The 13417-nt window shown below is 38.2% G+C and overlaps 1 protein-coding gene across 1 annotated transcript; it reads right to left on the bottom strand.

Moving 5' to 3' along the window:
* Positions 1-2620: 2620 nt before the first annotated feature.
* LOC6037705 (U4/U6 small nuclear ribonucleoprotein Prp3) lies at positions 2621-12762 on the bottom strand. The gene is given in 4 exon segments (XM_001847538.2): positions 2621-3209; positions 3212-3540; positions 3542-3590; positions 11249-12762. Coding segments are annotated over 4 exon segments (2001 nt in total). The 5' UTR covers positions 12504-12762; the 3' UTR covers positions 2621-2841.
* Between the last annotated feature and the right edge of the window lie 655 nt (positions 12763-13417).

Genomic DNA, 13417 nt, shown 5'->3' with positions numbered 1-13417 from the left:
AAAACTTCAAAACTTCAAAACTTCAAAACTTCAAAAATTCAAAAATTTAAAAATTCAAAACTTCAAAACTTCAAAACTTCAAAAATTCAAAAATTCAAAAATTCAAAAATTCAAAAATTCAAAAATTCAAAAATTCAAAGATTCAAAAATTCAAAAATTCAAAAATTCAAAAATTTAAAAATTCAAAAATTCAAAAATTTAAAAATTTAAAAATTCAAAAATTCAAAATTCAAAAAATTAAAAATTCAAAAATTTAAAAATTAAAATTCAAAATTCAAAATTCAAAAATTCAAAATTCAAAATTCAAAATTAAAAAATTCAAAATTTAAAATTCAAAAATCAAAATTCAAAATTCAAAATTCAAAAATTCAAAAATTCTAAAATTCAAAAATTCAAAAATTCAAAAATTCAAAAATTCAAAAATTCAAAAATTCAAAAATTCAAAAATTCAAAAATTCAAAAATTCAAAAATTCAAAAATTCAAAAATTCAAAAATTCTAAAATTCTAAAATTCTAAAATTCTAAAATTCTAAAATTCTAAAATTCAAAAATTCAAAAATTCAAAAATTCAAAAATTCAAAAATTCAAAAATTTAGAAATTTAAAAATTCAAAAATTCAAAACTTCAAAACTTCAAAACTTCAAAACTTCAAAACTTCAAAATTCAAAATTCAAAATTAAAAATTCAAAATTCAAAAATTCAAAATTCAAAAATCTCATCAAAATTCAAAATTAAAAATTCAAAAATTCAAAATTCAAAAATTCAAAATTCAAAATTCAAAAATTCAAAAATTCAAAATTCAAAAATTCAAAATTCAAAATTCAAAATTCAAAAATTCAAAATTCAAAATTCAAAAAATTCAAATCTGTAATCAAAATTAAAATTCAAATTCAAAAATTTGAAATTCAAAATTCAAAATTTAAAAATTTAAAAATTCAATCCATTAAAAATTCCAAAATTCAAAAATTCAAAAATCAAAAAATTCAAAAATTCAAAATTCAAAATTAAAAATTCAAAATTCAAAAAAATTCAAAAAATTCAAAAATTCAAAATTAAAATTCAAAATTAAAAATCAAAATTTAAAATTCAAAAAAATTCAAAAATTCAAAATTCAAAATTCAAAATTTAAAATTCAAAATTAAAATTCTATCAAAATTCAAGAATTAAAATTCAAAATTCAAAAATTAAAATTCAAGGTCCAAAATTCAAAATTTCAAAATTCAAAATTAAAAATTCAAAATTTAAAAATCAAAATTCAATTTGAATTTGAATTTTGAATTTTTGAATGTTTGAATTTTGAATTTTTGAATTTTGAATTTTTGAATTTTTGAATTTTTGAAATTTGAATTTTGAATTTTGAATTTTAAATCCTTGAATTTTGAATTTTGAACTTGAACCCTTAACCTGAATCCCTAATTTTGAATTTTGAATTTTTGAACTTTGAATTTTTGAATTTTGAATCCCTTGAATTTTGAACCTTTGAACTTTTGAATTTTGAACTTTTGAACTTGAACCTTGAATCCCTTTGAACTTTGAACTGAATCTTTAACCTTGAATCCTTAATTTTGAATTTTGAATCCTTTGAATTTTAAATTTTGATTTTGAATTTTTGAACCTTTGAATTTTGAATTTTGAACCTTGAACTTTTGAATCCCTTGAACTCTTGAACCTTGAACTTTTAGTTTTGAAGTTTTGAAGTTTTGAAGCCCTAGTTTTGGCCTTTTGAAGTTTTGAAGTTTTGAAGTCTTGCCTTGAATTTTGAACCTTGAATCCCCAACTGAATCCCTTTGAATTTTGAATTTTAGAATTTCAGAATTTTAGAATTTTTGAATTTTTGAATTTTTGAATTTTTGAATTTTAGAATTTTAGAATTTTAGAATTTTAGAATTTTAGAATTTTAGAATTTTTGAATTTTTGAATTTTTGAATCATACATCATACATATCATAAAGAGAGCAGACATATAAAAAGCATTTCTAAACTTTGCCCCCCGGCTTGCCGGTACTTGTCGGGTATCAGAAAATGAGTACCCGACAGGTACCGACACATATTTTTCTTTTACAGATGAACTTGAGATCAAATTTGATACCTGCTTTGCTACGCGCGGTGGGAGACTCGGGGGCAAACTCGAGAGCAAATTTGGTGGGAATCAAATCGGGTAGCAAATGGTTTAACTTTCGACATTTTCGAAAAATGAAATTCTTTGAAATTTTCAATAGGATTAAAAGTTTAATAAACTTTTAGCATTTCTAGGCATGAATCAACACATAATTATTGATTTTGAAGGTAAACGAGAGCAAAAAATGATAAAACCCATATTTGCCCCCGCGGTGGGCTTGTTTCGGTGGCAAATTTGCTACCCTAGCGGTGGGGATGACGGAGTTTTTTCAAGGTGGCAAATTTGATCTCGGTATTCATGAGCCGGGTGCAAATTTGATTTGCACCCCAGCGCTGGAGATGCCCTAAGTAACTTTTTTTTTTCATTTGGAAGCTGCAAATATAATTTCCATACAAACTCGAGAAAGAACAAGTCTCTGCATAATTTTATACATTCTAGGTGTAATTTTAACAGGACCTGTTTGGGAAGTTTCGGATTAAATCACGTTCTCTCTCTACACATCTTTGAAGTGACCAAAGTGGCATCCAAAACTTTATTTAGTAATAAACCTATCTCGCGCACTGTTATCATGTGTCCTCGAAAAGCAAAACACAATCGGTATCTTCATTTTCCGCTATACGAACCAAAAAGTAAATCTTTTTTTTCTTTTCGAATTTTGTGGAAAACGAGCTCAAAAAAGAAAACAAAAACTTACACTTACATCCACACTTGTCGGCGCAGCATTCAGGTGTCCTCGGACGCCTCGAGCACCGCCCCCGAGTACGCCAGATCCCAGTAGTGCTCCACGTGGTGCTTTTGGAAGAATTCCCGCGCGCTCTTTTCCATCGGAAACGACTTGTACTTGAACTCGCCAAAGTGGCGCCGCTGGGCGGTTCCTTCCCAGACCATGACGCACGAGTTGGGCACCTCGTTGCCGTCGGCGTTCTTCACCAGGTCTTCCTCCCACTTGATGCGGTGCAGCAGCAGGCGTCTGTACCTTTTCTGCTGCTTGGGGCCACCCTCGACGACGACCACGCAGCAGTCCCGGAAGAGGATGCACACGCCGGTCATGAACAGTTGCTTGGCGTTGGTTTCCACCTTGAACTTTTCGCCTGCTGGTCGTGCAGGTCACGGATTCGGTACACGGTCACGTGCACTCCCAGCGAGGTGTCCTCCTTCATCTTGCGGACCTTTTTGTCCCGCCGCTGGTCGTCGGTCAGTTTGCGGGCCGCGTTCGCCTCTTCGTGGGCCTTTTGCCGTTTGGCCATCTGCTCGCGGACGTGGGCTTCAATCTTGGTCGGATCCTGGACGGCCTCGGTACCGAGGACGCGCATCAGGTTGGAGATGCGCAGCTTGGGCTCCGGCGGCGGTTCCAACCCGAGGCGAATCTTTTCCTGTTCCTCCTTCCAGGCCTCGCGCCGGTTCTGGCGGCGGAGCTTTTGCGCTCCTTTTGGTGAGGAACACCGGGAGGTACACGGGCCGGGACGATTCGTCTGGAAGAGAAGAGAAAAAAGAGATCTATTCAGTCCCCCTTTCTTGGCGCGGTTCCCACAATCGTTCGCACAATGGCGCAAGGAAAGATCATTGCGCCGGCGAATGCAATTATATGCGTCGTGCGTGCGGCGCAAAAAGGGGTGCAACCGTCGGTATCCCTTCGCAGGACAAGCGAGAAATGCGACATTCCCATGGTGGCGTTTCTTGAAAAACCTGTTTTTTTATTTCTTCTCCCCATCAGCAATTTTCTTGATGATTTCAAAATTAGATTTTGATAGAATTGTTTTTCCACAGATTTTTTTGTCAGATCTTAAGAAAAACGTATAATCAAATAGAACAATGCTTTAACCTTTCTTTTTAGATGAAAAATACAATTTAAAATCCGATTGAATATCACCAAGAAGTGAAATAGAGCCTTTCTTACAAAATGATGATAATCCGATAAAAATATTGGTGCAATTGGGTCCTAAAATGAAGCTTAGATTGCTGATATTATTGTTTACAGCGATAAAGCATATTTTTCTGAGTAAAATGACCCTTTGTACGACCACAAAGAGTTTAAAATGGATTTTTAAATCAATTTCGAAAAATTAACCCCGCGGTCCTTCTTGACAGAAAAGCTCCTACTTGACAGCTCGTTCTAAGGGAACCATAGTTGATCCATCAAAAAAATGTTGCCTTGTCAAAAAAAAAATTGCATTAAAATGAAAAAAAGTGATCAGAAATGGTTTTTAATCGTGTTTTTTACCGTTGTACATAAAAATTGACATAGGGCTTTAGTACCCAATTAATTTTTCAGAACCATAATGTTACCGCCTAGTGAGAACTTTGGTTAACTATTAGGTTTTACGCCGACTCGGTTTTTAGGTTAGAAATTTGACAGCTTAGCTGCACTGTTTACATTTTTTGCCCGTGTGTCTCAGTAAAATGTGTGCGTGTGCGCTTGTGACGTCACGCAGTAAAACCTAATAGCCTCGAGTCGTCTAGGCTCGATCTCGAATACGTATTTTTATAATTTTTAGACGTAAATTATAGATTGCAAGATGATTATAATTATTCAACAAAAACATATTGAATCAAATTGTTTTTAGAAAAATATAAAGAGTACCTAGTCTTCAATGTTAGTCTATGATTAACTTCAAAACATGTGTATCGATATTGCAGTTTGTCGATCTATCATAATAATCTAGAAAGAACACGTGCTTCCGTTTATGTTTCAACTTGACGACTTGTCGAACTTTTGGGCGAGAACGAGCCGGGACTTCGAATTTGATGTTAAGTATATGATTCTGTATAAAACCAAAAAACTAAAAAGAAAAAAATATGGCAAAAATAATACGTAAAACACTTATATGGCTATATCTCTGGAAATAAATTTTGGAAAACTTCAAATTTTGGGCCTAAGCAGTTTATGGCGATTGTTTTCGAATGACTTTTTGCTTGGAATTGAATTCTTTTAATTTGATTGTGTTATCTGTAAAATAGTCCAAAAATACCTCTAAAATGGCTTTGACCACATTTACTGGTCCAAAATTGTAATCGAAAGATAGAAAGTTCGTCTCCGACCCCACGGCTACAAATCTGAATTATAAAAATTGTGGGTTTTACGAGCGGTTTTCCAGTGATGGAAGACACAAATTTTTAAGAGCGGATACAGACATCGCACAAGCATTTCAGAAAAAAACTCTCAAGAATCAGGCTTTGAGTTCCGGGTTTTGGGCCAAAATTCAATCGAAAGAGTGCATCAAAACTTTCAAATTTATTTACAGTTAAAATCCTGAATTCTACAAAAACTAAATTTTAAAAAACCCGCATCCTAACCTGACACCCACATTAAGATAGGGAAAAAATCACACATTTAGCGGTTCATTCACGCAGAAAAATAAGGCATATTTGAATCAACAAAACGTTTTGTTGATTTGAAAATCATTATTTTTGTTGAATCAACGATAAACGTCAAAGCAGCTTTTTCGAAACAACAAAAGACTTTTGTGGAATTGAGAAAATCAAGGTTTGTTTCAACGCAAAATCGGCGTTGATTATATTTAACAAAAATTTTGTTGATTCAAACCTCGTACAGGCTGATTCTACAAAACATTTTTCTGCGTGTTGTACAAATGTGATATTTCCACTATCGGAGAACTTCCTTGTTCTCGATGACATCTTACCGGCCATCGATTAAGCCCTGAGACTGCGTCAAAGTGGGTTCTCGTAGCATGAAGTGGTGTCCATGTGTAAAAATGGAAGCTCCAGCAATATACTGAAAACTTCGATTTTAATTCCACATCGGATCAAATCTTTGACTCTTTGACAAAACAAGCATCAAACCTGATACTCATTATGACAAAGCCCAGAGAAACAATGTGTGATACAGTAGTTGTTCGGTAACTGGGCTAAGAACGTAGCCCAGTCACCGAATGTTGCTCGTTAACTGGGCTGAACAAAAAATAACGAGGGGACTACCAATGCATAATATTTCCAGATGAAATATAAAAATAAAAGTTACTCAAATTTATGTACAATGCTTACTCTTCATATTTCTTTATTTGTAACTCGAAATTTAGCAAAAGTTTGAAAAAAGTTTTTTTATTTATTGAATATGATTTTTGCATCCATTAACCCCTCGGTCATTTTGGTTTGTTTTGGTTTTTTGACGTTTGTCTGCTTTTTAACTGGGCTACGGCCCAGTTATCGAGTACCCAATTAAAAAGCAGCCCAGTTAAACAACGCCCAGTTACCGAACAACTACTGTATAAAACAAATATATTCAAAGCTGATTTTTTTTAATATAATGCATCTTCAGGAGACAAAAATCACTTCAAGCAAAACATTGTAAAAGGTTCCAAGTCCATTTTCAAAACATTGAGAAAAATCAAGTTGAAAATTGCGAAAAGTTTTTCAAATCCCAATTCAATAAAACTAGGTAATTTCAAAGTTTATTCCCTTAAAGGATGGAAAACTGTTGCTATTGTATTGCCTTGTGGTCAAAATTTCCAATAAATATATTATAATCGAGAATATTGATGAAAAAGTTTCATAGGCCCCGTCAGAAAGTTTTGATTCCACGAGATATGCTTTGCCCTTTGCACTTGAGTTCCTTTGAAAACTGGAAAAGTTTCACTTTCCATTTTGGCCCTGGCCTAACACGATGACAGCTTGTTTATGTTGATGCTTTGTTTGTTTGTACCGTGGCAAAACAGCCCTAACCAAAACAAATTTCTTTATTCTGTTTGGCCTTTTGCATCGAATACATTTTTTCGGTGTTTTAAATTGTTTTTTAAAGTTTTTATACGTGGTTTTTGTGTTATTTTAGGTATGAAAGATCGTCTAAAGCCTTAGGATTAACTTTGGATGTTGAAATTGAAATACTAGAGAATATTTATTTTGAGCAAATTGATGTTTGTGGAAGAGTAACTCAACTGTTGATTTGTTGATTGGAGACGTCGCGGACGGCGACGTAACATGGGTTGTCGGGGTAAGTCTTGGCACCGGTTGGTGGTCTCCACGCATTGTGTTTTGGATCGCGTCCGAGGCCAGTATATTCTCCATTCAAACACTGACTTATCAGCCGCTCCGGATCGATGCGCCAGCGACGAAATGAACGAAGTGTTGGCGTTCGTGTCGTCGGATCTGCTCGTGATGTATTTACCGTCGTGGCGGTCATCGGTGGTTTACACAATTGCCGGGTTGTTCCGAAGTTGTCAACTGGACTGATCCCCGGCGTATTTATTTGTTGGCTGGGTATAGGTTAACTTGTTACACGTCGTTGTTGCCGAATTGGGGTTGCTGGTGACGCCCGTCGACGAAGTGCGGTTGCCGGTTTTTCCATGAAGTAGTTGATAAAGCAGAGACCGTCTGAATTGTGGTTCTGCTGGGTTTTTGAATCCGAGATTTATTGGGGTGTAATTTTCGGCACTGTCCGTACCGAGAATTGATGCTGTGATCACCACCCGGACGCCTACTTCTACCGTCAACATTTTTACATCCCCTGCTACTTCCGCCGGTGGACAAAGCCGAGACACGCCCTGCCAGTCCCGCAGGACCGGCTGGACTTTCAAGCGGGCTGCTCGGACCGTTCGTCGTTCTATTCCACTAATTTGAAACAAAGGGCCATACTTTGTTTCTATTTTTGTTTTGAAATGACACTGTGTTGGTCCCTGGACCTAACACGATTTCAAACCAAAACAAATCAGTTTCCATATTGGCCGTTTGATGCCAAGGGTCTATGAGGAAATTGAAAACAAACAAAATGTGATTAACTTTGGCCTTTTGCAAAACTGGATTTTTTCACATAAAAATCAACTTTTATACTTTTCTCGAAATGTAGTGATAGTTTTCGGCTAAATGCATCGTTTGCAGTGAAAATCCCGTTTGTTTACATTTTTGACTTAGGACCTTTTACAATGTTTTGCTTGACTTGAGAATAACGTTTTTTGACATTAAATAAAAACCTGCATTAGCAGATTTTGGATTGCCATTTCAGTAAAATAATTAACTGTATGCGATTCAGTAATCATCACTTTTGCTGAAATTCGGTAATGAACAAAAACATGTGTGTGTGTGTGTGTGCAACCAACCAAACGGGACCACGCGGTCGCTTCTTACAAATTGAGTTTTTCCATGTATTTTTAGATCTTCATTCTATACATACAAATCTCGCATAGGCATTTGAAGGTGTTAGCTCTGTCGAGCTTCGGTGACCCATTTCTACGCTGGCTAGCCGAGCGCGAGGTCCCTCAGCTTTTATCGACAAGCCCCGCCCTGAAGAACGTTTGCACCAATCGGGTTCAAACGATATTTAGAACTTCCGAACCCTTGTCAAATGGACAAGGACCCAGCGCGTATATAGTTTGATAGTAACAGTATTCCTAATTCCAGGCGTCGCTCACCAAGCCGTGATGGCCTAGTGGTTAGCATTTTTGCTTACCAATCCAAAGGACGGGGGGTCGAACCCCGACTCGGGCGACTTTGATTTTTCGTTCATGTTCAGTGTTTCAAGATTGATATTTCCTATACTTTCTCGTTGGGAGCAGATGGGAATCGAACCCAGGACCATTCGCTTAGAAAGCGAACACCGTAACCAGTCAGCCACGGCTCCTATTCGGTAATGAACAAAAACATTGCTGAAAAATCAGTAACTGCATATTGTTTGGATGCTGCGGAGAGAAAATCCTCTTTCAAACATGTCGACGTCGTCGTGCTATCTTGTCGCACCCGCCATTTTGACGTTCCGAGAAAAACGCGTTTTAATGTTTGACCTTGAATATTCAAAAACGAGAGCACGCAATGTAAACAATAACAAACACGTTTTGTTTGGCTCACCTTTCTGTGCATTGTCCCAAAGTTTGGTTGAAGTTGGTTGCTGGAGTCCCGAGTTATAATTACAAATGTTTACGGTAGTCTAGCTTGTACGTGCGACAAACGCATCCTGACTTTCCTGGCCTGAAATCCTTTGGCCAGTTGTCGCACTTACATCAATTTTCATGGAGTGACAAGATAGCACGACAAGATTGAAACTACTTTCATGTGTAAAGTGACAAAAATGCACGGAGTTTTTTCGGTTTTTGTTGAATACCTCAGGATTGAAATCGAATTTTAGGGATCTGTCAAGGTCAAAAGGTGAGGCATTGTGAGCTGCACAAAATGACGTTCTTGACTCATTTGCCCAAAATGCACGTACGACAAGTTAGCACGATGGCGACGATGTTGTGTTTTTTTTTTTAATTTTGTATTGTGATCTTCAGAAACCAAGGTTAGAAAAATGTTCATAACAAATGCCGCGATGCTAACCACCTGTTTTTCTTTAGGTTTGGATTGATGAAATAAATGTATAAATAGCAGTACTGGAAACATTTTCAATGACAAGTAAAATCAAATTTTGATAACTGAAATAGGGAAATAAACCCATTTTAAGCCTAAAAGCGGTCGTGTTTGAATGATGCTGGATAATCTGGAGTGTTCCTTGAAATTTACTTAAACCAAATACACCAACGAGTAGAGCTACTTTTTGTGAACATTGCTGTTTATGTTCACTTTTGCTAAAAGATATTCTATTCCTTTTACAAGCATTTGAAAAAAATATTTGCAAAACGTATTCTAATCAAACGAATGCATTGGGCCACGCCCATTTTCCTATTTTCAGCTTTATTTTTTTACTTCCAGCTCTTTTGGGTCTGCTTTGTGCTGCCAAAATTGATGAAATTTTAAGCAAACACTCACGAAAAGTAGCATTTATAGAGAAAATTTCTTGGCATCACTGGCTCACTCCAACGGCGCTGCTGTTGGTGTTGGTGGCCACCCTTTGTTCTTTATTTGCCTTCGCTTCTCGCACGGTTTTCTTCAGCCTTCGATTGGAATTAGGTTTTACGCCGATTCGATTTGGAGGTTAGAAATTTGACAGCTTGGCTGCACTGTTTACATTTTTGCACGTGTGTCTCAGTAAAAATGTGTGCGTGTGCGCTCGTGACGTCACGCTGTAAAACCTAATTAGGTTTTACGCCGATTCGATTTGGAGGTTAGAAGGAGTGCACTGTTTACATGGACTTAGCATAGTTCGATGCGGTCGTCGATTTTGTTCGGGGAAATTTGTCTACAATCGTCGAAGACTATATAAACAGTGCACACGAGCTGTCACGCACACACATTTTTACAGAGACACACGTGCAAACGATGTAAACAGTGCAGCCAAGCTGTCAAATTTCTAACCTCCAAATCGAGTCGGCGTAAAACCTAATGGGTCGTCAAGATTGAAACGTCAAAACACTTGGCGCGTTTGTTTTTTTTTATGGCGCTTGCCAATTATTTACGTGTTTCGGGATTATTTTTCAAGTGAGTGACCAACTAATGTGCAAAAGAACATGTTGCCGAAAGTTGGAGGCAGTTTTGTATCGAAAGCACCGTGAAAAAGTAAGCGAAAGTGAAAAGTCGATTTTTGAATATATTCATTAGGCGTTTGAGGGGTTCTCACGTGTGTCACTGTGTGTGCCAACAAAATGATGGGAAATGGTCTCGCAAAATAGAAATTTTGATCAAAAGTGCATTAAATTTGATCTTTTTGGCCAGTAAGTGGCATACATTTGCGTGCTTACTCAAGACGGTGCTGTTGCTGGTAAGTTTATAGCCTCAATAGTATTTTTGAGCTTTAATCAAGCATCAAACTCTTCATATGACGAAGATAGGTGTTTGATTGGAAAGGGTATATTTCCCCTACCAGCAACGATTCCTGAATCTTCAGCAAAAAAATCTGTCAAACTGTCACAAGAAAATTACTGAATTTTCAGCAAAATAATTTGACGTTTCTTTTGCTGAAATTTTTGTTGTTTTGACAACCATTTTACTGAAATTTCAGTAAATCATCTGTCAAACTGACAAATATCAGGTAACTAAGAATTCAGTAAAATCTAAATTGCTGAATCGTTTACTGAAATTACAGTAAATGTAAACTTAGTAAAACTTTACTAAATTTCAGAAAAAATTGTGTGTATGCTGTTTTAAAAGACAAAAACCTAAAATTCATCTCTTCTGATTTGCAAGAAGATGTACTAAAAGCCATAATATGATAAGTAAATTGTCTTTAAAATATGTGGCATTTAAATATTACACCAAAACACTGTGAAACGACAACCCTGATCCCATATAGTATTACAAAGATACTCACTCGGTGGTCTCATCTGCGTCGGATGCTCGATCAGGTTGGTAATTGCTGACTCGCGGATCGAGATTTTGCCCTCCTTGTTCAGAGTGTTCAAATCGTCGGTCAGAATAACCGAATCCCACCACTCCATCTGGGGCACTTCGTTCGAGTGGGTGTCCGCCTTGGGCGCAATCAGAGCCAGCTTCGTGGCCGAGCTAATGCCGGTTTTACGCGCAATTTGTGAAATTTCATTCTGCAGCTTCTCCAGCTGAGACTTCATGCGGAGTCGTTCGGCGAGTTGCTGGAACTTGCCCGGTTCGTGGAAGCGCAACGCTCGCTTGTTCCGCACGGCCGGTTTGACGGTGATCCGGTCGTCGAAAAAGTGCGCCTCGGCGGATTCTTCCTGGTGGTGCTTTTCCGCCTGATGACTTTTGGTCGTTTCTCGCTTTTTCGCGCGGATGTTCGCCTTCAGCGTGGGTGTCAATTTTGGGACTTCAACCGCTTGACCGCTACCGTCAACGGTGCGACCTTCGGCGTCCAAAATCAGCGGTTTCGGTTTGTCTTGGATGATTGGCGGGAGAACCGCTGCCAACGTCCCGGACAGTTTGGCACGAATCTGTTCCTGCAGTTGAGCTATCTTGCGTGATCGGTCCGAATCAATCGGAACGGCAGGCGCCGCCGGAACAGCCGCCGCACTGACCGCTGCTGCAGAAATCTTCGCCGAAACGGCAGCTGCTGCGGCCACTGCGGACGCCGGAGGAGCTTTCGCCGCCTTTATCGATTCCAGCTTCTTTTTCCTCTCCTCAATTTCCTTCTGAGCATTTTCCATCATCATTTTGATCTGGTTCGAGGAAGCATTCAACGCCGGCACCCGTTCCTCCTTTGGGGGTTCCCGGACGACCTCCTTTGACCCGTTCCCTTCCTTCCTGCTCGCCCTCTCTTCACCGGATCCCTTTCTCCCGTCGTCCTCATACTTTGTCTTCACCTTTTTGGTGTCCCTCTCTCGCGGATCTTCATCATGACTTCGCTTTTTGGACCGGTGCGAGGACGTCTTCATTCCGTCCAGAAAGTCCTCAACCTTGTCCGACAACCGCGAAGCTTTCTTCCCGTCCACAAACGACGACAGCTTATCGATCAACTTCCGCCGGTCGAATCCATTGTGCAGATTGCTCTCCAGCGTGGACAGCACCGAAGAGTCCGTCTCGCCCAGCACCTTGTACACAATCTTGTTCAAGCTGGGACGGAGCTCGTCCAGCTCGCGCCGGGAAAGGTAGGACATTGCTCCGGTATTCTTTTTTTTTAGGTTAGATCAGTTTTCCGTAATCTTTTCACACTACGCGGGCGATTAATTAATTTTTTATAACAATTTGTATTCTAATTCACTACATCACTAATGGAACTACAAGGTCTAGTAAAACATCGATTATATTAGTCTAGCAAGGATTGATTAATTACAAATTCTATTTATTCGGTAAGAAATATTTTTGCGGGAGCGCTGATGCGACTACTTCGCGAAACGTTTGTGTATTTTCTGTTGATGACAGGCACAGAAGTTTCTGCTGCAGCCGCGCGATGACAGCTGCTTGTCCAAGTTCGTTAAGGTGAAAACGAAATCGTCACTTTCGAATGTGATCTAAAAATATGAAATGTACACGCTTGCCAAATAAAACCAAAAAAATGGTAATTATCATGATTTTTGGAGTTCAACTCGGATATGTAGCACTTTTTGCCTTCCTCTCACTGTAACTGAAAATCGCACTTTGCTGAGTTTGTTTTCGCACATTTTCATACGATTTTTTCAGTTCGACTGCGATTACACAAAAAAGTGTAATCGTAGTTGAACTGAAAAAATCATATGGGGAGGTGCGAAAACGAACTCAGTAAAGTGCGATTTTCAGTTACAGTGCACCTCAATGAGGCAAGGCTATAAAACACGAGGTTGTCACTCCAAATAGGGTTGCATTTATTTCATAAGTTAATCCGTATATGCATCCATGCCGAGCTCCCGTGGTGTAGTGGTACGGGTTTCGCTTTGTAAGCGGAAGGTCGATGGCTTGAAACCCATCTGGCGAGGCAAAAGGGGGAGGTGGCGGTCGAGAGGGGATATCGGCTGCTGCGGAATTGACTTTGTCAAGTCCCAAGCCTCTCCAAAACCCATCCCATCCAATCTCTCGGACGATCTGTTGGCGACTG

The sequence above is a fragment of the Culex quinquefasciatus genome, chromosome 2 (assembly GCF_015732765.1).
Source record: "Culex quinquefasciatus strain JHB chromosome 2, VPISU_Cqui_1.0_pri_paternal, whole genome shotgun sequence".
NCBI lineage: Eukaryota > Metazoa > Arthropoda > Insecta > Diptera > Culicidae > Culex > Culex quinquefasciatus.
This window is presented reverse-complemented; position numbering and strand designations above follow the sequence as displayed.